General features: G+C 45.7%; 1 protein-coding gene across 1 annotated transcript; it reads right to left on the reverse strand.

Moving 5' to 3' along the window:
- Positions 1-918: 918 nt before the first annotated feature.
- On the reverse strand, positions 919-23,650 carry LOC137460337 (1-acylglycerol-3-phosphate O-acyltransferase Pnpla3-like). The gene is made up of 9 exons (XM_068170748.1): positions 23,348-23,650; positions 17,823-18,055; positions 16,313-16,378; positions 13,275-13,484; positions 12,130-12,190; positions 9,135-9,347; positions 8,024-8,156; positions 6,207-6,323; positions 919-3,110 (listed from the first exon to the last, which is right to left on the reverse strand). Exons 1-9 carry the CDS (start codon positions 23,532-23,534, stop codon positions 2,819-2,821), a joined length of 1,512 nt encoding a protein of 503 aa, XP_068026849.1. The 5' UTR covers positions 23,535-23,650; the 3' UTR covers positions 919-2,818.
- Between the last annotated feature and the right edge of the window lie 259 nt (positions 23,651-23,909).

The raw sequence follows: 23,909 nt of genomic DNA on the forward strand, positions 1-23,909 counted from the left end.
AGATGAGGATGCAGAGACTTTGCTAGTCATAAGCAACAAGGATGTGGTGAAGTTACTGAGATAAACCAAGCTGTCCCAGCTCTTTCCTGCTAATTTGCTACTTGCAAGGCTACCTCCTGGTCCTCTCTTTGTTATGTCAAGTTTCATAGAGTAGCATCTTCATTTGTAAAGACATTTTATGTCTGTCTGATCACTTCACAATATCACCAAGGTTGGAAGAGACCTCAAAGATCATCAAGTCCAACCTGTCACCACAGACCTCATGACTAGACCATGGCACCAAGTGCCACATCCAATCCCCTCTTGAACACCTCCAGGGATGGGGACTCCACCACCTCCCTGGGCAGCACATTCCAATGACCAATGACTCTCTCGGTGAAGAACTTTCTCCTCACCTCCAGCCTAAACTTCCCCTGGTGCAGCTTGAGACTGTGTCCTCTTGTTCTGGTTGCTAGAGAGAAGAGACCTGACCCCCTCTCTCTAGTAACAAGTAACGGAATGAGGGGAAAGGCCCTCAAGGTGGGCCAGAGGAGGTTCAGTTTGGATATTAATCAGAATTTCTTTACTGAGAGAATGGTCAGGCATTAGAACAGGCTACCCAGGGAAGCGGTGGAGTCACCATCCCTGGAAGTGTTCAAAAATCTGCAGACATGGTTAATCTTAGAGAACTTTTCCAACCTTTATGACTCTATGATTCTTCCTCTGGAACCCAGTAACAACTTTATGTGGTTTTAAGTTAGTTGTAAGTAGCAAGTACCAGATCACAAAGAACACAGGGTTTAAATTAAGGAGACTTTCAGGAGCAGCTGGAGCACGAGCAAGCACCTCTCTCACTGCACAACCATTGCATCTTGTAAACATGCAATGAAGTTCACACATTCTGATTGAGCTGAAATACATTCAAGAAAACTCAGAAGCCTTGGGACCAGAAGGGATTGTCTTTTTATTGTAGAAAAGGGAAACTGAATTGAAGTTGTACACAACACTGGTGATTAACCTTGGTTTGAGTGTAGGTAATAGGACAGACCACAGAGAGGAAGCAAAACTTGGCATTCCTGCTGAAATTCTAACACACAGTGGTAAAACTTAGCATTTTGCAGAGTATTATAAAATTCCAGAAAGGGTTAATATAAACAAAGCCCATACAAAACAGATCTTGTGTCTTTTGATTGTAGTTAAGAGGAACATTTCCAACTTGCCTTACAGATTTGAGGTTCTATACACAGATGAGATCAACAAGAGAGTTGAGGTAAAATAGCACCAGTCTTCTGTAGTATGGAAAGGAGAGCCTGAGACTTTCTCCCATGTCTTCCACCGTTCTAAAATCAATTTTACAGCTGTAAAATGTAGCACTTCAAGCTCAGGGAAATCACAACTGAGAACTACTTGATGGCCAGTCCAGTTAAGCAATGCTACATTTTGCTATTTGACAGATTCACGGACACAGAAGTTTGCACTCCAAAGTTCTCTCTCCCGAGTGTTGTCATCTCATCACTGCTTCTCCCTGCACAAGACACTTCAGGAGGTGTCTCAGTCTCTTCCCTGAGCTGCACAGGCAGAATTCACATTCTTGAATGAGCAGCTTTCAGATGTCACATGCCAGCCCCCAAACACATGCACAAACTCAACTATAAAGCCATCATTTATTTACTTCTCCTATGTATGCATCCACACACTGTGTCGTCTTGATCAAAATCATGCAGAACCTTTGTAGTGAAAATAGCTTGTAAGAGCTCCTTGCTCAATCCATGTGTGATCTGGCTAACTTTCAACCTATTGTTTGCACACAGCTCCCTGGATATTGGTACTCCCACCAAGTCTTCATGTTTGCTGCTTCTACCAGCCAGCCCTGGAAAACTTCCTCTCTGAGACAGGAAGGGCTCCTTTTTTCTTCTTCTCTCCTTTAGTAAGAGGGAAGTGAGAGGAGGGAATAAAATCTCAAGGTGCATGTTGGGGGTGTGAATACAAATGACTGAGAGCAACCAGGCAGCAATTAGAAGCTCACTTCACCACTTCCTAGCCATTGATTTTTCTTGTGTTTACATAAATGTAAAGTTGAACACCACCTCAACTCAGTGGTTGCTGCTAATCACAGTCACTATTTTACCTACTTTTCAATACTTAAGTATTAAGCCCTTATTAAGTACAAAAAAAAAAACCCCAACCCTCTGAAATCACTGAAACTGTAGGTGGTTCCACTTCAGGAGAACAAATCCCATTTGTTATGTCTTCCTCCCTGGAAGGGGCGGAGGAGCCCTAAAGGAGAGGCGCAACAAGGAACCTGTACAACCTCCTACAGTAATACTGCTTCTGTGGCATCTCCTGCACGCCACTTCTCCACAAACACAACACACTATGCTTAAACATAAGGCAAAGACCCTGGAGGCCAATTACCAGGAAAGCTTTTCTGTATTTCCCCTTAAGGAGTACAAGCCCAATGTCATGTAAGTGCTATAAAAGTCCCCCGAAAACATAACCTTAAGGATTCTCCTCTTTTAAAAAGGTTCTGTTAGCAACACTTGTCTAACAATGTCTAAAGGATTTACACTTTGTTTAAAATGTGTCTCCAGAGAGAGACTCTTTACTACCAATATCCCTACCACTCATCAGCTGGTACAGGACTGTAGTCTGTTCCTTACTACAGCAGCCACTGCTTTCAGAATCCCTAACACGGTAGAATTCCTGAGGCAGATTTGTCAGAGAGCTGTAAACAAATAACCTTCCAAGACTTATTGGCAATGAGCAAAGTGATCTTTTAAGCCTTCAGAATGTGAATTTCTCTGCCAGATGGGAATTTTGAAAACCTTTGGGATCCAAACTAATACTCTGGAGCAGTATGGAAACTTGACTCGGAGGAAGAGTCAAAATCTACCTCCAAGCCAGATTCCTCACAGCTTGGGAGAAAACTGGGGTAGGAGTTCAAGTCGGAATGCTCCTGCGTGTTGGCAGCTGCACTTTTCAGAGGTGAGTGCATGAAGCATGAAGATTCCCAGAGCCAGGTTTCAAGGTCCACAGAAGAGTGAGGCACTTTGAGGTGGCAGTATGAAGAACGAAACTCCATAGTAGATGGGACAGTTGGATGCTTTCCCAGTGATGTGTAAGTGTCTTTCCTGTTCAGAAAAGAAAGTGTTCTTAGTGTTTCAATGACATTTTTGTTGCTGTTTGTATGGAGATTCCCTGTCAGGCATCTAAGGAAGAACATTAGAATAGAAGAGTCAATTGTAAATGAAGTCAGTGAGTGAGGATCTGGAACAGGAAAAGGATCTCAGAACAATTGTATCTAGAAGAGGGCCCTTCTGCCACTGCCTGTTACTCTCAGTAGCAGGTATAAAAACACTTACACTAAGTCATGCCACTCTGATAAGCTCAGAAGAGGAGCCCCAAGTTTGTTCATTCCCTGCTAAACAGTATTGATTTCCCCCCAGCTATCCTCATGGAATTCCATTTGCTGGTTTACCAATCACAGCAATAAGCAAACACTAAAAGTCTTTACAAGTGAAGTAGCTAATTATTACCAACCTGAAACAGCTGGAACAGCTTTCCTGCACACTAACCCAGCACCTGAACCACCAGGTTCATCTTTACCAACTCAAGAAACAGGAAGCTGAATTTGTCACTATGAATACTCTTTTTTTGTCCCCCCTCCTCTTCTTTGAAGCTGTCTCCCCTCTCCTGCACTGCCATGGGGACAAAAAGCCAAAGCAATCTGCAACACCCTCTCTCACACACACAAATCCAACTTATCGTACACACACTTCAACACCAGCTCCTGCAGCTGAAGTTTAGGTGCCCAAGATGATACCACCCACCAGGTTAAGCTTGCTAAAGGGATTTGCAAACTGTTAATAGCACAAATTCTCATGAGATTTAAGCTTGGTTCCAAAACACAAGCTAGACCTGATGACATCAGGGGGGAAGCATAGAAAAAAAAAGTAGGGGGATCACATTCTGCAAGAGCAGCACCAAGTCCTGGGCAGATGCTGAAACAGTACAAGCCCACAAAGTCACCTGTAGAATGTGACCCAAGATTCTACACAAAGCCTTGGGACTTAGCTGCCTGTAGAGGGAATCCACTTCAGGAAGGCTTCAGAAAGCTTTGAAGTGTGACAGTGCAATCACTTCAGTGGGAGCTGGTCACTTAAATGCCATAAAAGCATTCAGCAAAACCCACATCAACTGCCAGGTTCTGCTTTAGGGCCAGGAGCTTCTCTTTCCACAGGAAGAGAAACAACAGTTCTGGCTAATCATAACTCAATCACCAAAGCACCCCTCTAGAATTTAGGTCTGGGACAGTCTTGGGATACTGTGTCTTCCAAATGCTCATTTCAGATGAAGAGTATCACAACTGGCAAGGCTAGGATACCAGCAACATCCAGAAGCTGCTAAAGAAGGCTAAAAGCAAGAACATAACTATACCCACATTTATGGTGTGAAGGAGCCAGGAATCTCATGAAGAAAATGAGAGGGAAATGAAGCTGGATGGCAGGTGCTATGAAATAACTGATGAGACGATGGTAGCAAATAAACACCAAGAACTAGACTTCTGCCCAGAGAGATGGCCTCAGAGCTAAGCACTGTTGTACAAAACAGGGCTTTAACTGATCTCAGGGAGAGAGAAGAAAAGCTATTTGCATACAGGAATGAAAAGCTTCTGAATAAAACTGAAAGCTGTAGATTGACAGTGTCTTTACACCCTAATGTTACAAGGCACCATTTCATATTTCCAGAGAGGGAAGGAAACCCAAGCTTCAACCTCATGAAGTCATCCATTAAAGCCAGAACCATTCACTGGTAGATTCTGACTACTTGTAAAAGGATGGAACACGTGACTCAGCTCTTTCATGACACCAATCCAGAACCTGGCAAATCTTCTTAGAAGGAAGTAGGATCAAGCAGTTGTTCTCAGATATATCCAACCTGACTTTCTGATGAGTCTGTGTAAAGCACTGCCAGGGCAAAACCTGCACCTTGGCTTGTTTTCCTTGTGTAATTTTGTTACTAAAGCCAGGGATGCCAAAGCTCAGGAGCTCATGGCACAAACAAAATGGTGTTTTACATTCTAATTCAGAAGGGTACTGTACATAGCCCATGGCAGTGCAGTGCCACATCTCCAGTGCCACTTACTGTCTGTTGGAAGCCTTTATGAAGCATTTAACAATTCTGGGCAACTCCTAATAGCTTTTTGGGTCAATTTCTATCCCAATCCTCCTACTTCCCCTGCAATTCCAGGAATTGAGAAAATCATCAGAATAATTTCACCTACTCTGCTGAAATCCTCCTTTATGCTTTTTCAGACCAAATATTAGGAGACTACCTATTTCTAAGCATTTAGGGCCTCAGGGGGTCTGTGTTCCTCTACTTGCAGCACCACTCTAACACAGCTGAGCAACTGCCCGTTCCAGCAGCAAGTCCGTATGTCAGCAGGAAAATCTAACCTCAATATTGGCCATGTTCATTTGGTAAGAGTTTGCAGGGCAAATACTACACTCCCCAGAAAAAAAAAAATGAAACCAGCAATAGTATTCTTAGATTCACACAGAGGTCAGCTGTCACCAATTTCTCCATACAAGCTGTGCAAAGTCCAACAGAAGTAAGTCTGGAAGGCCAAATCTCACAGCAGCTTGGTAAGGGAAGCATAATGAACCAGGGTACAACCAGATCAGAGGGTTTTCCCTTTCACAGAGCCAGAGGCTCCTAAAAGTTTTCCACACACATCTTATGTTAATTCATTCCAACAATCTTAAAGAGAGTGTCCTTCATAGTAATCTACTTTTCATCCTTCCCTGCCCAGGCTCCTAAGAATCTAGCCTTTCACACCCTTCCCAGTTCTACCTGATGCATCCCATTCAGAACATCCAGAGCAGCTTTTTCCTCCTCATTGCTCCAGCTACCACAGAGCAGAGCAAATCCAAGCTCTCTGCTCTCAGTCCAATGCCTGCTCCATAACTCACCTTAAAAAGAATCAGTCTACCAACAAGGAACTCCACTACATCTACTCTACGTAGCAGCCATGAATCAGTTATAAAGCAGCAGCACCAGGAAACACACTGAAACCATTCTGAGGATTAGAGCAGGGAGAACTGGTTTGTATTACCTTGGAGAACATTATTCAATCCTGTTTTAAGAAAGAAACTTAGTACTTGAAGCTCTGACAAAGAGAGAGGGACTTTAACAGACTGCTGGCACACAGCAGCACACCAACTTACCTGGCTGGAGGAAACAGCTTGGTTTTTGCGTGGGAATAAACAGTACCAGCGATCTGACAGAGCTGCTCTTGCATCCATCGAACATCGGCGGGCATGTCAGGAAACCAGTTCACTAGCCTGCAATCACACCCAAAGCACACACCTCTTTGTCAGCAGAAGATCCAATCTGCACTATTTCCTTACATACATGCCCAACATCCCCAAAAGTAAGGCTGCTTTCGTTCTCCCCATCCACCCAAGTCTCCAGACACTCCCAACCTCTCTACATCTCCGTCTCTCTCACTCACTGCTTCCCTACAAACTAGGAAAGGCAGCACAGAGCCCTGCAACTCTGATCTATGATTCTGTACTGAGAGGCTGCCCCATATCTGCATTCCATGCTTTGTGACCAGTGATGTGGAAGCCTGTGAAAACTCCCTGTCACTGCAACACCTTTCAGGATGGGGGAAGCTTTCTGGTCAGATTAAAGTTAGGTTGGAGAAAAAGAAAGAAACAAAAAGCACACGGGAAGAACAAATAACAGGCAGAAACACAACAAGGTCAGGAATGTATTTTTTCTTTACAACATCCTTAACAAATCAGTTACACCTGAGGGGAAGAAGGGGAAGAAGTCTCCTCCTGAACACCTCCAGTGATGGTGACTCCACCACCTCCCCAGGCAGCCCATTCCAATGGGCAATCACTCTCTCTGTGTAGAACTTCTTCCTAATCTCCAGCCTAAACCTCCCCTGGTGCAGCCTGAGACTGTGTCCTCTTGTTCTGGTGCTGGCTGCCTGGGAGAAGAGACCAATCTCTGCCTGTCTACAATCTCCCTTCAGGTAGTTGTAGAGAGCAATGAGGTCACCCCTGAGCCTCCACCACTCCAGGCTAAGCAACCCCAGCTCCCTCAGCCTCTCCTCACAGGGCTGTGCTCCAAACCCCTCCCCAGCTCTGGTGCCCTTCTCTGGACACCTTCCAGCAACTCAACATCTTTCCTAAACTGAAGAGCCCAGAACTGGACACAGGACTCAAGGTGTGGCCTAACCAGTGCAGTGTACAGGGGCAGAATGACCTCCCTGCTCCTGCTGGCCACACTGTTCCTGATGCAGGCCAGGATGCCCCTGGCCCTCCTGGCTGCCTGGGCACACTGCAGGCTCATGTCCAGCCTACCATCAACCAGCACCCCCAGGTCCCTCTCTGCCTGGCTGCTCTCAGCCACTCTGACCCCAGCCTGTAGCTCTGCCTGGGGTTGCTGTGGCCAATGTGCAGAACCTGGCACTTGGATGTGTTCAATCTCCTGCCCTTGGCCTCTGCCCATCTGTCCAGCCTGTCGAGGTCCCTCTGCAGAGCCTCTCTACCCTCCAGCAGATCAACTCCTGCCCTCAGCTTGGTTTCATCTTCAAATTTACTGATGATGGACTCAATGTGATGGACTCAATGCCCTCATCCAGATTATCAATAAAGATGTTAAAGAGGATGGGGCCCAGCACCGATCCCTGGGGCACACCACTGGTGCCTGGCTGCCAGCTGGATGTGGCACCATTCACCACCACTCTCTGGGCTCAGCCCTCCACCAGTTCCTAACCCAGCACAGAGTGCTGCTGTCCAAGCCAGGGGCTGACAGCTTGGCCAGGAGTTTGCTGTGAGGGACAGCATCAAAGGCTTTGCTGAAGTCCAGGTAGACTACATCGACATCCAGCAGGCAGTCAGCTGATCACAGAAGGAATCAAGATGCCACTTGATTTCTAGAGTGGCAGAATGCCTGCAGCACTGAGCTCCCAAGGAGTAAGTTTTCAGAAGTGTAGTAATTGCAAAATGGCTCTTTATAAGTTCCTTACCTGAGGGCCACAGAGTAAGCAGACTCCACTGGCAGCGTGTATGGGAGCAGCAGGTAGGAGATCACCCGCATTGGGAACAGCTTCGAGAACTGAGCACAGAATCCATTCTGCTCTTTGCAAGCTTCCTGCAGTGCTTAAGAATAATTGTTTAAAAAGTGTTACACTATTTGAAAGCAGCTTAAATAACTTGCTCCAAGTTTGATAACCTTCAGTCAGTGCCATGAAGTGTTACTGAATAAGGCTTAGGCAAAAAGTGAAAGAAATGCAGCTCAAGAAACTCTCACCAGAAATCTCCTCCATGCTGTTTTAGAATATAGGAAACAGCCTCAAAGAATTGAGAGCATTTACAGATCAGCTCTGTAAAAATACTTTAGATAACATTCCTGTCTTGTTAAGAGACCAACTGTCAGGAGTTCAAATTCTGCATCTTCCAGTTACACAGAGTGGTACAAAATGGCACACCTCCAAGTTTTGTTCTCCTGGGTCACTGGGATCACAAGTTTCCTATTCTGAAAATACACATAAGCATCTAAAAAACCCAAACCAGATCAAAGTTACAGGTTAAAGAAAGTAGAAGAAAGTCACTTCTGCTATAACAGCTCGTTTAAAAAAGCAGGAAAGCCAGAAGTCTGTCTTAAAAATAAGATGGGACAACCAGTGTCTGGATTCTGTGTTCCTCTAGACATAACCATGCCTTGAGTTACTTGTCAGTGTTCCTGTGATTGAAATCTGCCAAGCAGAGGAGCTGACTGCCATCCCAATAACCAGTCACAGCAGAGTCTGCATCCTGTGATTGCAGTTCACCTCTAGCTGGAAATACACACTTACAAAACCACTGAGCACATACCCAGTTTATCCACAACTAAATGAGGATTTGATTCACACCTCTGCAGTGTTGGAAGTAGTTCCTTCCTCCTGCTTCAATCTTATTTCTGTAGCTAAATCCAAGCACACTTAATAAGCATTCCAAGAACTCTGAACTTTTAATTTCACAGGCAGTTAAAGGATTAACTAGAAAGCACCTTCTGCAAATTGTGAGAGTAAGCAAGCAGGGGAAGAAGAACTCCTAGTTTGCCATTTGAAGTTACAGGAAAGGGTCTGAAGAGTCTACCTTTACGAAGTCTAGGAGGCAGACTCTCAAATATGCTCTTCTCCAAAGGCCATGGATTCTGCTTCAGCTGCTCATCAAGTACTGCCATTTTCAAAGTTTCTGCTCTGTTATTTTCTGCCACTTTTTTCTTCATGTGGTCAGGGTGCTGCACAGCCTCGGGAGGGTTTCTTTTGGTGAAGGACAGGTGGATGTAAATTGAGTCACTCAGAATACCTGGAAGAGACAGGAGCTTCCACTCACTCTCCACCCACGGGTCTTCAGAATGCACAGGTTACAAATACTGTACAGGCATCTGTCCAAAGGCTTATCCTGAAGGAACAGATCTATCCAATGGCAAATACACTTGCTTTTATAATCCCACAAAGGTCTAACCACACTTCTGAACACTCCTTTGCAGCTTCAGGTCTTAGTTTAAAATTGGTTCTTAGAGGAAAAAATGAACAATTAACTGCACTGGGCACATACAGTCACTTATCAGAAGGTGTTTTCAAGCAGTGAAGTAAGTGATTTACAAGAGAGAAGGGAAACAGATGTAATATTTAACTGGAAGAAAACACCTGAAACACCAGAAATTTGACTGGGCAGGTATCACGTGAGTACTTCAAGGAGAAGGAAAGCAAGCAGGCTACAGTGTTTTCTTAAGGATGTTTCCAAAGTACAGATCTAAATCAACATTGGTTGCCTTGCAAAACTGCTTCCAATTAAGAAATAGTACTGATAATTACCTTAGAAACAAGCACTTATCTAGTAGAGCACAGCATGGGAAACACAAGAAGGCTGTTTCTATTCAGCTTCCAGAAAACCATTATGAAGTTGTTTGTATATGAGGACTAACAAGTTTGACCAGGATCCATACCTACATCCAACAGAACCTGTGTCCTACCTACAGCTACTCCTGAAAGACAAATGAGAAAAGAATCTATAAAATCAGTTTAGCAGAAAACTTCTCTGAAGTGTTATGGATGGATGGGGAAAATTAACTCCTACAGCTGAAATAACAAGAAAGGAGATGCATAATAAATGAGTTGGGAAAGGTTGTAATTATCATTGATTAAGCTTTAAGGAAGACAAACCTGTGACAGAACAAGAACAAAAGGGATCACAGGATCAGCAGTGTGATAAAGGAGGAGAATAGTGCAGTACACAGAGGACATAGGGAATAGACATCAAGGAATTGCTGCAAGGAATGTCAGATGCTGGTGTCAGATGCAAGTTTGCATGCTCCCAGGTGCAGTACAGCAACAGAACCCACAGCCACAAATGACAGGCTTTTTGTATAGCCTGTGCTTTTAATCACCTGGTAGAAGGTATAAAGCAAGACTGTCATTAAATATATCATACTGCTACTAGAAGAGCCAAGCTCTTCAGCAGAGCCATCAGTTCTTTGAGACAAGAAAGCTCTTCCAAAAACCCCTGACTACGTAACATGTAGTCAGGAGCATAAGCAGTGAGCACAGCAAGCTGTGACTGCATTACAATACTGAGGCCCACCTCCAAGAGCACAAACAGAATGTCACTTTCCATTCCTCTAATCCCACCCAGTGACAATTTGCTTCTGCAGCCAAAGACTGCAGGGGCCAGGCATATTTACTACATAGTTAACTTCATGCTAAGCTCAAGTTCCCGTCTTTAAATTGATTGTCTCAGTGTGCAAAACAGTAACATTTCTAAATATGAAATAAGTTGCCAGAATTCTAGGAGAAGAGCAACTTCAAATTCTTCCTAAAGTGATCTGGGTTCCAACCACTGTAAGTTTATTCCAAGTCTTCTCCTAAGGTCTTCTTGATCCAGACTAAGGATTTCTGTGACTGAGTTTATGTTGTTAGCCAGCTCCCAGTCCTGGACTAAGGGTTTACACAGAAATTCCCTTGGATGATGGCAGAGAGGAGGTGATAAGAAGATACAGGTTTCACAGGATGGAGAAACAATAGCTTATTCCTTTCCTTCACAATTAATACCAAAGAAACTAGGAATATAAGCTAACTAACAAGGAGGCTGAATGCGAGGCAGCAGTGTGCTCAGGTGGCCAAGATGGCCAACAGCATCCTGGCCTGTATCAGGAATGTGTGGCCCACAGGACTTGGGAAGTGATTCTCCTGCTGGACTCAGTGCTCAAGGCCACACCTTCAGCGTTAGGTTCAATTTTCAGCCCTCACTACCAGAAAGACATCGAGGTGCTGGAGTCTGTCCAGAGAAGGGCAACAAAACTGGTGAAGGGTCTGGAGGACAGGGCTGGTGAGGAGGGACTAGGGGGAGTTGTTTAGTCTGGAGAAAGGGAGGCTGATGGGGCACCTTCTCACCCCCTGCAACTACCTGAAAGGAAGGTGGAACAAGGAGGGGGTCAGTCCCTTCTTCCTAGTAACAAGTGATGGGATGAGAAGAAATGGCCTCAAGTTGCAACAGGGAGGCTCAGATTGGATATTTTATTTCACAGAATCATAGAATTAACCAGCTTGGAACAGACCTCCAAGGTCATCAAGTCCAACCTGTTACCTAACACCATCTAGTCAACTAAACCATTAGAAGAAAAGCCTTGACTGTCTCAAATGCTGGAATAGGCTCCTCAGGGGGGTGGCTGAATCCCCACACCTGGAGGTCTTCAGAAGACAAAGATATGTGGTGTTAAAGGACCTGGTGCAGCACCAGACTTGCTAGTTAGATAATGGTTGAACCCAATGACCTTGAAGGTCTTTGCCAACCTTTAATGACTCCATATGATTTCCCCACCATTAGAATTCTTTGGCACTCTCACTTACCAATACCTTACCACTGACTTCACAAACTTAAGAGTTCAATTTTTCCATGCCAGCACAACTTACCTGAGGTGAACAGTTAACTTTTACCACAATCCCTTCAAAACCCATCAAAGATGTAGCCCCTTCTCGGCTATACACAACCCCCTCTTGCCTCTGTTGTCAAAAATAAACCAAACCAACCCAGCCCAAACCTCAGGTTCAGACCAGATCATCAATAATTATCCTCAGTTGTAACATACCATTCTCTTTCAAGAATTTAAGAGCATCAGAATATCCTTGCTCACAGATCTCTCCTAGTACCTGTAAAAGCACAGGGTGAATGAGTCAGACAAGCAAAAGGAGATTCAACTTAAAGCTCACCACTTGGCAGAGTTTAAAGCCTCTTCCATTCCTCCTCAATTCATTCAAGGAAATTTTACCTGAACAACTTCTGTAATTCAATATATTCAGGTCAATATGCCTGCTGTGATGATGTGTATGAACTTCTCTTTCAGCTATTACAGGTACACTTTTAAGGACAGCATTCTAATAGTTAGTAAGAATTGCCTCTTTGTTTCTTTGACTAGCATTGCAGCAGCTGTAAGCAGCAAGGAAATCAGGTGGCTTGGATTATGCTAAACCCCTTCCTTCTTGGTGCTTCCCACCTTCCAAAGCTATGAGGAGTCAGCTGAGCAATTCTTACACTCAGATTCAATCTTCCATACAAAAACATCTTTCACCAGATGTGATGCCAGCTCACCTCCTAGACAGAGAAAACCAAACCAGCCCAAAACCTGAACAAATATTAAAGCCTAGGTGAGTAGAACACACGGCCCAAAAGCTGAGTGCCCCCAAAGCCCTCAATGTAAAAAAAAAAGTCTATCTGCAGCAGTCAGGAACATTGCTTCTCCTCTGTATTACATCCCAAGCCAGTTGGCAAAGCCTGCTTTCATTTTTTCAGCTTCCACAGCAGCAATTCAAAAGCACTTCCCCCATCACATCTGCAGTTAACTGAGCTCAGCAGAGTTTAAAGGCACCTTGGCTGCACCTAGTATTGAGAACTTGGGACCAAAGGATGAAGCTTCCAAAGTTCTGAAGCACTTGGTGAGCAGGTGAACATGAAAGGACCACAAACTGACAGTTATTAATGTACCAGTGTTGATTTTATGATGGAATCCTGTGCTAACTGCCAAATAACTCCTGAAGGCCAGCAGCAGGACCCCCATTTTCAGTCAGAGAGACCAAAAATAAGGAAAACTTAGACAAACTATGGAAAAATAGCAACAAATGCCAGCAGGATAGTTTGTGCAACTAGATGAAATGCTAGGATTCCTGTAGCTCTCTGCCAAAACAAGGCTTTCCTGTGGGAAAGTGCTCTAGGAAGGGTGTAATGGCAGTGACTTACCTTCGGTTCTGGTGGGAAGAGCGCTTGGGTTAACCGATAGAAGTTCCCCAGGCTGAACTGAATGCTGGTGTTGGTCACGTTCATCTCGTGGAAGTTGGCAGAGTTACCCTTGGGGCAGATATCACACTCCCCAGCAAATGGTGAAACTGTGATGGTATTCTTAGATTCATAGTGAGGTAAGTTGTCACTGATGCCTCCATCCACATAGCGCTAGAAAAATTGCCAGAAAGGAGGAGTCTGAAAGGCTGAAAGTTTCTGACGAGCAGACGTCCTGTGCAGCCTTCCTGCCACAGAACAGCCTCAGCCTATGCTCTAAGGCTAAATAGCCTTTAATTCCCACCCATCATTCCATAGACAGTCTAAGAGTAGTCTATTTGTAATGTTTCCTGTATGTTTCAAGTGGACTTGCTCCTTCTTAAAGATCATAATCCCACACAGCATGCAGAGAAAGAGTAGCACACCTGACTCTTCTTCCTCAAAGGGCAGCACCAACCAAAGACCTCCCAGGGTAGCTCTTTGGAAATATGAAGAAAAGAATGGCTCTACACTTCAAAGCTCAAGTTCCATGATACTCAATGATTCAGTTAGGAGAACAGTAACTTAAAATTGCTTTTATTAATTGCAATTTGATCTAAAGCAGTCAAAAATAGTGTGACACGAAGCAGCTCCGAGTAACTATGGGCGATGCTTCAGCAGCCCTGCCAATGGTTATGGATTACAGTTATGCTTTGCATGCAAGTTTAGAAACTGTTTCAGATTATGCTTGTGTCTCCTTCAGGTTCAGTGGCCCCTTTTGTGCAATGTTACTGCCTCATCACCTCATACATCCCAGAACTGAAGAGTTCCACGGTGGGGTACCAGTCTATGGTGCAGCAGCTGCTATGGCCAAATCCAGCTCCTCCAGTCAAGCACACTAGCCATCTTCCCAGTGGGACCAGTTGTGGCCACTTTGTTCTGACAGTCACCAAAGACCACTCTGCATTACCAGCTTTGCTGGCTTAGAGGTTCTATTTTCCTTCTTCCTAACCAGCTAAGAGACATCACCTGTAGGTGCTTGTAAAAGGTAAAGGTAACAGAGCAGGTGTCACCAGCAGAAACAACGTGGATCACCAATGTCATCTGCTCTGACACTCCCTCCTTGACTATTCTGAGAAACAGATTAGGAATTCTGAAGAGGACAGTTCAGAGTCACTAAAAAACCATACATCTACCCTACTCCAGAGCAGCCTGGTCCTACCTGTCAGATTTCTTGGATGCTCTTTAGAGCCAGCAGCACGCAGCTACTGCCAGATTTCCTCTGGGTGAGTAACGCAACCAGCAAGGCACGTGTGCAATCACCAAGTCCTTTGTGTTTTGGCAGAGGAGAAGCCACAGCATGCAGCCTTCTCTTGGAGTTATGAAAAGGTGGAAGCACACACCTGAGTCACTCTTCTACAGAGCTAATGGGTGGAATTGCTTGCAGTTGCTGGCTACCTGTTCCCCCCAGTAACTTCTTTTTAAATCAAAAACCATTGCTGTGCTTGAAGACTAAAAAGCCACCCAACAAAACTCACCCCCCACACAAAGGCTCACAACTGGCAGTTAAGGCTATCTGTCAGTAGGTAGATTTCAGTCTTTGTTTTAGAGTAAACATGCATAAAGCACCAAGCCACCAAAGATGCTCCCAAGTTTACATACTTAATGTTCTACTGTGTTTAAAGCCTACACACTGACCTCTGAGGTCTTTTCCAACCTCATTGATTTATTGATTCTATGTGCAGCTGTGCTACTCTTACCAAGTTACATAACAAACACTTCTTCAGCATTAAAGTAGCACAAAAATCACTGGAAATACCCAAAGGAAACCATGATTCCTGCCTCCCCCTTCCCTCAAACCTGGATCAAATAAAGCATCACTTGGGGCATTTTTGCAACCTGAACAGTCTTTTAAAACAACATTGCTGTCTGCTGACAAGGACTGAGCAGCCAGATTAGCCTGGATCCACCCAAACCTTGGAGCCAGTCCAACGGCCTGTTTTCATAACACCTTTAATCTGGGAGAGTTTAAGGAGACACACAATGTTTAGCACTGCAGATAAAGACAAAATCCTATAGAGCTCTAATCACTTTTGCTTAAATTTCAGCATGAAGAAGAAAATACACCTCATGTGTCTCCTTGCCCTTTCAGCACTCCCAGGTGGCCTTGAGAACAGCCTCTAATCAACCACTGTTAACGATGTTTTAAGGTTGGGTGGGGGTTTCCCTTAATAAACATTTTCCCCCTTTCCTTGTGTAAGGAACACAGAAGGTGAGAGGAGAGCAAATTCAAGTTAACACAACACTGCAACAAAAAAACCATGAATGTTACTGCCTTGCTTTGAAGCACAGCCCTGCTCCCAGCCCTGTCACAAAACCTACCCCAAACTACACCAACTTCTCCGTAGCTGTTGCCCCTTTAACAGGGGATTTGTGAAAACCCAGCACAGCCATGAAGTATTGAGAGGCTTTGTACCCAGCAGTTCCTGGGAAGTAACAGCACAGACTAATATACTGACACTGACTTTAAAAAGCTACCTTTCTTACACTGACTACAAGTGACAGAAGACCTTGAAAAGCCTCATTTACAATTAACTGAACATGGGACTTCAATCCAGTTTTAAGGCCAATCTACCTAAAGAAAGAACACAAAGACATACAACAAACCATCTAACAAGGTATATGACTCTTCCTGTAAATTTGTGTAGGTGAATAACTATCACATTTTACAGTAAATATTCATCCTTGCTAGCTTAAAGAAGCCTCCTCCAATCACTGCATCAGCAAGCAAGACATTTAAGAGCTTGTGTGTGCACTTCACAGGGTGGAGATGAAATGTGTCTTCTGCCACACATGTAGTGTCTCCTTGCTTTCCAGAAAAGTTGGAAAATACAGCTAAGCACTAGAAGCTCTGATGAAGGGATTTACTTTGAAGCAGGATAACAACAAATAGAAAGATGCCTGCTGCCTCTGAGCGATGTCGGAAGAGCGAGGATTACCGTTAGACCTTAACGGAGACTTACCACACCTCGAAACGATGGGGGAATGAGGCCACAATAAATAGGGACAAATGAGCTGCAGATCAAAGCCTGCAGAAACATGAGACACAAAAATTCAATAGCAACTGTCCTATTATCAAAATCATCATTTCACTTCATCTCTAACAAGAAACTGAGCAGTGTCAAACATTCTGTCAAGCACTATGAAGGTATTCCCCATCTCTTTAGAACAGAGCCACACTCTCTCTCTATATATATATATATATGTATAAAATACATAATACAAAATTAAAATCAACCAAATGGCATCTGTAAGACTCACTAAAAGACCATTTCAAGAGATGCTAATTGATAAGGAATAAGGTTATGATCATTCACTCAAGTTACACATTCTCTGAGTAACAGAAGTGAGACACAGTATCACCAAGGTTGGAAGGGACCTCAAAGATCATCCAGTCCAACCTGTCACCACAGACCTCACCAAGTGCCACATCCAATCCCCTCTTGAACACCTCCAGGCATGGGGACTCCACCACCTCCCTGGGCAGCACATTCCAACTCTCCAGTGAAGAACTTTCTCCTCACCTCCAGCCTAAACTTCCCCTGGCACAGCTTGAGACTGTGTCCTCTTGTTCTGGTGCTGGGTGCCTGGGAGAAGAGACCAACCCCTTCCTGGCTACAACCTCCTTTCAGGTAGTTGTAGAGGGCAATGAGGTCTCCCCTGAGCCTCCTCTTGCCAGGCTAAACAACCCCAGCTCCCTCAGCCTCTCCTCACAGGGCTGTGCTCAAGGCCTCTCCCCAGCCTTGTTGCCCTTCTCTGGACACCTTCAAGTCTCTCGATGTCCTTCCTAAACTGAGGGGCCCAGAACTGGACACAGGACTCAAGGTGTGGCCTAACCAATGCAGAGTACAGGGGCACAATGCCTTCCCTGCTCCTGCTGCCCACACTGTTCCTAATGCAGGCCAGGATGCCATTGGCCTTCTTGGCCACCTGGGCACACTGCTGGCTCATGTTTAGGCAGCTGTCAATCAGCACCCCCAGGTCCCTCTCTGTTTGGCAGCTCTCAGCCACTCTGACCCCAGCCTGTAGCTCTGCCTGGGGGTGCCATGGCCAAAGTGCAGCACCTGGCACTTGGACTTGTTAAATGCCATCCCAGCCTCAGCATTCTGGGATAATATGAAACTGGCTTTGTGAGTGATACTAAAAAAGTTTAAAAGCTCTTCTTGACTGTCTCTTGACCACTGCTTTTAGCATAACGACCTGAAATCTGATTCATGAAGGATACAGCTTCATCAGAGACACTAGGCTTTAAGGGCATGTATCCATTGTAAGGCTGAGCTCTCACACCTATTAACTAAAACAGTTTGTAGACACAGTCACTGGGGCAACAAGTCAGTCAATTTAGCATAAGGAAGCATGAACTCATCTTTAAGGTACTGTCAAAGTCAATATCTTAAACCAGAAATCCAAGCAATGCCATCACATGGATTTAAGCTCACAGTAACCCTCAAAAGTTGCCAGAAACACACATACCTGGACAACTTCTTCTTTTGAGTTGAAATGAGATACCAATGCATTTTTGCCATCTGACACTCTGGTGAGTGAAACACACAGTCTGCCTGATGTCAGCTGGTGAGCGTTCTCGGGAAGGTTTCTCATCAGGCCATCTCTTATTATCTTTATCACATTAAATGAGGGATGAAGAGGGCCAAGATTTCGCTTCCTAGCTTCTTTAGCTAATGCCAGGACATCTGCACAGGCTTGAGCTGAGAATAAAACACATTTATTTCAATAGCAGAAGATATGTCAAAAAACCTGCAAACTTCCAGTCATGAAGCACGCCCAGAGCTCCAGCTGGCTAGCATGAGAATTCCAAGGGCTTTTACAGACAGCTGCTTTAAACAAGAGTTTAGGAATTTTCTGAGGGGGGAGAAAAGGTCACTTTAGGCATTCAAATAGAAGTCCTGGCAAACATTCAGCCACTAACTTACTTACATATGACACTTAAGAAACAACAAATAAAACAAACAACAAAAAACCTCCCAGAATCCAAAGATGACTAACTTCCACAAACACATCTGCACAGACATTCCACATAGAATAGAACAGACCAGGTTGGAAGAGACCTTCAAGATCAGCATGTCCAACCCACCTAATCAACTAACCCATGGCACCAAGCACCCCATCAAGTCTCCTCCTGAACACCTCCAGTGATGGTGACTCCACCACCTCCCCAGGCAGCCCATTCCAATGGGCAATCACTCTCTCTGTGTAGAACTTCTTCCTAACCTCCAGCCTAAACCTCCCCTGGCACAGCCTGAGACTGTGTCCTCTTGTTCTGGTGCTGGCTGCCTGGGAGAAGAGACCAACCTCTGCTTGTCTACAACCTCCCTTCAGGTAGTTGTAGAGAGCAATAAGGTCACCCCTGAGCCTCCATGAATACCTAGAGAGCATGATGCACAGATTTACAGTTCACAGGATGTCTACTGAAGCAGAGCACTCAAGTTCATCACAGCTAGTAAGACTTGTTGGACTTCAAACAAGTTGAAGATTTCAGGGCATCATTTATCCTTGTTTATACACAAACTCTACAAAGGCAACATCAAATGTGAGCTTATGGTAAGGAACAGCAGGAGGGTAAGGAATGCAGAGGAGATCTGCAACACCTCACCGAGGTAAAAATGCTTCTGTTGAGATGGAGACCTATCTGTAACACATCTAAGGCTTTTTTCACCAATGAAATCAGCAGGGAAGTAGATCCAACCACCACAGAAGCCACAACTATTCATGCAAAGTGTTGAAATAATGTTACCAGTCAGACACCTGGTCACACTAAGAGCAGCACCTCAGCAGCCTGCAGTGCTTGCTTTGAATTTTCAATGCCATGCTCCTCCAGAGGACACTTCGAGGGAATTGCCTGAGGAGAGGGGGTGGGGAGGAAGGTCAAAGCAGCAGGTTATTAACCTGTGTGATATGCCACAAGATGATCCAAAAAATTCTCTCAGAACTGGCATGTTTTAACTTCCAGAGAGTCCTTCCAAAGCAGGGAAGCTTCAGCCGAAGTTAAACGTTTCCATTCCAGGAAACAGTTTTGCTTAAGCCAAACTTACCAAAAGGTTATTTTTCCTCCTCAAATGAGCAGCATCTGAAACTTTCTTGTTCTCAGCCCAGTAAACCAAGAATCGGTGCTCAGAAGAATAACCCTTAAAAAGCACCCCAAACCTGAGGTGGGAAACAGCGTTTTTACCACAGTGTTTGTTTTCGTTTCGCACTCACAGCATGCAGCCTCGGGCCATGCATCTGCTGATAGCAGGAGCCTGACCCCACCGCAGAAGGCAACAAACAGTTTAGACATAGCTCACTGCTCATGGCCAAATATTTACATTAGCAGAGCAGAGTTCCCATGCAATTAAAAAGCGGCACAACACACAGGCTGGCAAGTGAAGAAGGTAGTTCCAAAACCCGAGAGGAGGTCAGTATCCACTTCCAGCAGGTCCATTTCTGATGCACTCAGATATAAGCCATCAACTCCCCACCCCCTTTTCTTTCTTTCTTCCTCTTAATAAACTCATTTAGCAACATTCAATCCTCTAAACTTTCTAGAGAGATAAATCAGGCACATTTCAGAAGTCTGAGACAGTGAACTACCAGAACCCTGCCCTGCTATGCAGTGTTTTCCCTTTTGCAAAGTCAGTACCTTTTTGAAAAGGCAGAGCAACCAATTCACTTGCTAGGGGCATTAAAAACAGCCCCAGGGCACTGGGTGTGTGAAGCAAACGAAAGGAATGGAACAGGAATGGACCAGGAATGGACCAGGAATGGAAGAGATCTTCAAAATACACACACTCACTTCTCTACCAAGTCTTTTCCCAGCCAGCTTTCTGTCACATTTAAGCTCAAGCTATTACTTAAGTCTGAAGCCCAGTAACTCATTTTCAGTGGAGGTCTGCTTCCACAGGAAAAAAGTGTACAGCAAACCAGTGCCCTCTACTACCATTGTGATTTACTTCCCACTGTAAAAAAAGGTCAGGGAAATCTCAGCTGCCTTTACACACCCCATTAAAGGGCTGTGAAACTGATGACCTGTGACAATTTAGATCTGAGTCCTTCCCCTTTCAGCTCCCTTTTGTAAAGTAATTACCCATCAAAACGAAGTTGGATTCCACATCTAAGAATTTCTACATTTGAGGTAGTCTTGGGGCAGGGGGGGAAGAAGACAAAAATCAACTTTACATATTTCATCTACTGTTACCTATTTTAGACACTGTTACTCTGCTTAGAAGCTTCTTGTGTGTTGTGTCTATCCAAGAACATGGGATAGTAAACCAGAGAAAATGTAAACAAAGCTGTTCACTCTTCATACAACTTATGACCACACCTGCAAAAGTAACACATACTGGGTACTAAAATGTATCACCCTAAGGGAAGCACACAATATGAACTAATGAAATGTACTGAATTACTAGCTTAGCATATAAGCTTCTTCAGGGACTATTTACAACCCTCTGCTTTCACATACAAAAAACTAACAGCACAAAAGCTAAAGAACTAACATGGGAACGTTGGCTTAGTTTGATGAATTTCCAAAGGGGCATAGCTGGTTTTGAAGCGTCCTTCAACATCCCCAGTTGCCTTTTAAAACACAACAAAAGGTTCCAGAGGAAATACACTTGCCCATGAAACACAACACCTCAACACCCCGGGCAGTGATTGCACATACTAATTTTTGTACCTAAAAGCACTTCAAATATTGAAAGTGGCTTCTTTAAATCATTTCCAGCGACTCATAACTTAAACTTTGCTGCATATGAAAAATAAGTAGTCTTTGTGGATAAATATGATTTGCTTGAAAGGCTGGTGTTGGGCTTACAGCCACTCAAGTGGCTGAGGCTGAGGAGAGGCTGAGGGAGCTGGGGTTGCTCAGCCTGGAGAAGAAGAGACTCAGGGGTGACCTTATCACTCTCTACAACTACCTGAAGGGAGGTTGTAGACAGGCGGATGATGGTCTCTTCTCCCAGGCACCCAGTACCAGAACAAGAGGACACAGTCTCAGGCTGCGCCAGGGGAGGTTCAGGTTGGATGTTAGGAAGAAGTTCTACACAGAGAGAGTGATTGCCCATTGGAATGGGCTGCCCGGGGAGGTGGTGGAGTCGCTGTCATTGAAGGTGTTCAGAAGGAGACTTGCTGGGGTGCTTGGTGCCATGGGTTAGCTGTTTGGGTGGGTTGGATTGGTTGATGGGTTGGACACGATGATCTTGAAGGTCTCTTCCAACCTGGTTTGGTTTATTCTAATAAAGGTTTATTCTAATTATTCTGTTAGGGCATTACAGCAAAATCAAACTGTAAAGTTCAAGCGGCCCAAGTTTACTGCTAAAGCTTTGGAGGAATTAAGCATACGTGATCAAGATCAGTGGCTAAGCAACAGGAACAAGCACTTCACAGCATTACTCTCTTACACACACAAAGAACTTCTGTTCTAGTCACTGAATTATTCCCTGAGAAATTTAAAACCAAAGCCCAAACCTTCTCCAAATTCTAAGCAAGCACTCACTGGTTTTCCTTTTTCATCTGTAATTAAGGTGAAATGTGAATGTACCAAAGCCAGCTCTAAACTCAGTAACAAAAACAATGAGTGTCCAGTCATGAACTAGACTTCAACAGGAGAACCATTTTCAGATTTCCAGGTATTCCATACAATTTTTTGACTGCAGTCATCATCCTAAGCAACTTGGTAGTTCACTTGTACCGAGCTTGTTGTAGTATCTTGCATGTCTAATTCACCAGATAAACACACTCTGGCTCTCACAAACCCTTGACACATAGAAGGCATGCAGTAGATTCCCTGATGCTAGAGTATCAGCGCTTACTACACAACAGAAACATGGTTACAAACTAACATCCTTCATCCAGTGTAAATAAAACACAAGATTAACTCTATTACTTAAATCACAATTAAAATCAGGTATTTTAATTAATCAATCCACTGTTTCTAATCATGCACCCAAGCGACCTATGCCATATATGCTGTGCAAAGATTAAAGAGGAAAAGCATGTTAAAGCTAACCTAAGCCCTGACCTCAACTCTCTTAGCCTTACCCCAATAAAGCACTAGAGGAAGCAAGTTAAAGCTAACTGAAACTTCATGTACGAAGGTAACAGAGGAGACGCAACAAAGGGCAAGTATTTCCGTTTCAAACTGCCAACAAGGTTAGTCTGCTTTGAAGGCTGTTAGGATTCTGCTGACTGCCGCTCTCCCAACACTGCAATTCTCTGCTTTGCACAGAGGCAAGAGAGCTGTCATCGACCCGGTATTAGCGAATTCCGAGGCCAGGAGGCACAGAAACGGCTTAGGTGGACACGAGGTGGCCCTATTCCTGGAGCAGTACTGAAATACGCGTTAAAATCAGATGAGGTTGCCTCAAGACCATTTGTTGAACCAAAGAGGCGGCTAAATAGCCATCCGAGGCAAGGACATGCTAATTTCACACCTGCCTCTTACCTCACTCTCATAGGAACGCAGCGCTTTTGTGCGCTCTACTGAGAGGTGAGAACAGAGCCCTTCGGATTTCATTTCCTACAACGCTTCATAGCCCTTCTGGGGCTAGAAAACCAGCACGAGCGAAGAGAGCCAGCTCCGCAGGGAAGAGCAAACCCAACCCCGCGCCACCCCGCGCCACCCCGCGCCACCCCGCCACCCCGCGGCTGCCCCCGCCAGCCCCGCGGCTGTGTCCCCGCCAGCCCCGCGGCTGTGTCCCCGCCAGCCCCGCGGCTGTGTCCCCGCCAGCCCCGCGGCTGTGTCCCCGCCAGCCCCGCGGCTGCCCCCGGAACCCCGCGGCTGTGTCCCCGCCAGCCCCGCGGCTCTCCCCACCACCCTGCGGCGCCGCCAGGCACACGCCCCCTCCTGGGCCACTGCCGCCCGCCGCCGCCACGGCAACAGCGGCCGGCCAGCCTGCCACACCTGCCCACTCCCGCAGGCCCCCTCGGCCTGCCAGCCAACTCCCCTCAGAACATGGGACTCCCCCACGCCGCCACCACCACCGAAGGGCGGACCAGCTGACCCAGAGAGCCGCCTGCGACGAGCACGGCTCCGCAGAGAGCGCCGGCGGAGGCACCGTAGATGTGCCGGGCGTCGCGGATGACGTGCGGAGCGCGCTCCTGCAGGCAGGTGGCAGCGCCGATGTGGTAGACACCCAGGAAGCCGCAGCCGGCGAACGAGACGCTCCAGCCACGCTCGTGGTCCAGCATCGTCACCGGCAGACAGAAAGGCAGAACACAGAGAGCGCAGCTCCCGCCGCAGCCGCCCGGCAACTGGAGCGCGAGCAGCGCCTCCCTCCTACCCGTTTGTACGGCGGCCGCGCCCCGCGCCACCGGCCTGCGCAGCAGCCAATCCCGTGCTTTCGCTCGGCCCGGCCCTGTGGCCTAAGGGCGTCTCAGCCAACCCGAGGACAGATTGCAGACGAAGCCCTTCCCCACCCCGGTCAGAGGGAGGGCGCGCGATAGGCGGCGGCGCTGCCCCCTCGGCGCCCCGAGACCGCTCGCCTTGGGCGGCCTCTGCGGGTTCCCCATCCCCTCCTGCCCCCGGCTCTGTCCCCAGGGGCGGCTCTGTGCCCAGGGGCGGCT

This window comes from Melanerpes formicivorus, unplaced genomic scaffold (assembly GCF_026170545.1).
Source record: "Melanerpes formicivorus ecotype bairdi unplaced genomic scaffold, bMelFor1.0.p_v2 SCAF_3, whole genome shotgun sequence".
Taxonomy (NCBI): Eukaryota; Metazoa; Chordata; class Aves; order Piciformes; family Picidae; genus Melanerpes; species Melanerpes formicivorus.

What these genes read in the sequence shown, in the direction of transcription:
- LOC137460337 (XM_068170748.1), bottom strand. Translation starts at nt 23,534, where the DNA reads ATGCTGGACCACGAGCGTGGCTGGAGCGTCTCGTTCGCCGGCTGCGGC. An exon ending in CAAAAGAAGAAGTTGTCCAG is followed by an intron (nt 16,379 to 17,822) that starts GTATGTGTGTTT and finishes ATGTTTCTGCAG; the next exon opens with GCTTTGATCTGCAGCTCATT. An exon ending in AAGCTGTTTCCTCCAGCCAG is followed by an intron (nt 3,111 to 6,206) that starts GTAAGTTGGTGT and finishes TTTTCTGAACAG; the next exon opens with GAAAGACACTTACACATCAC.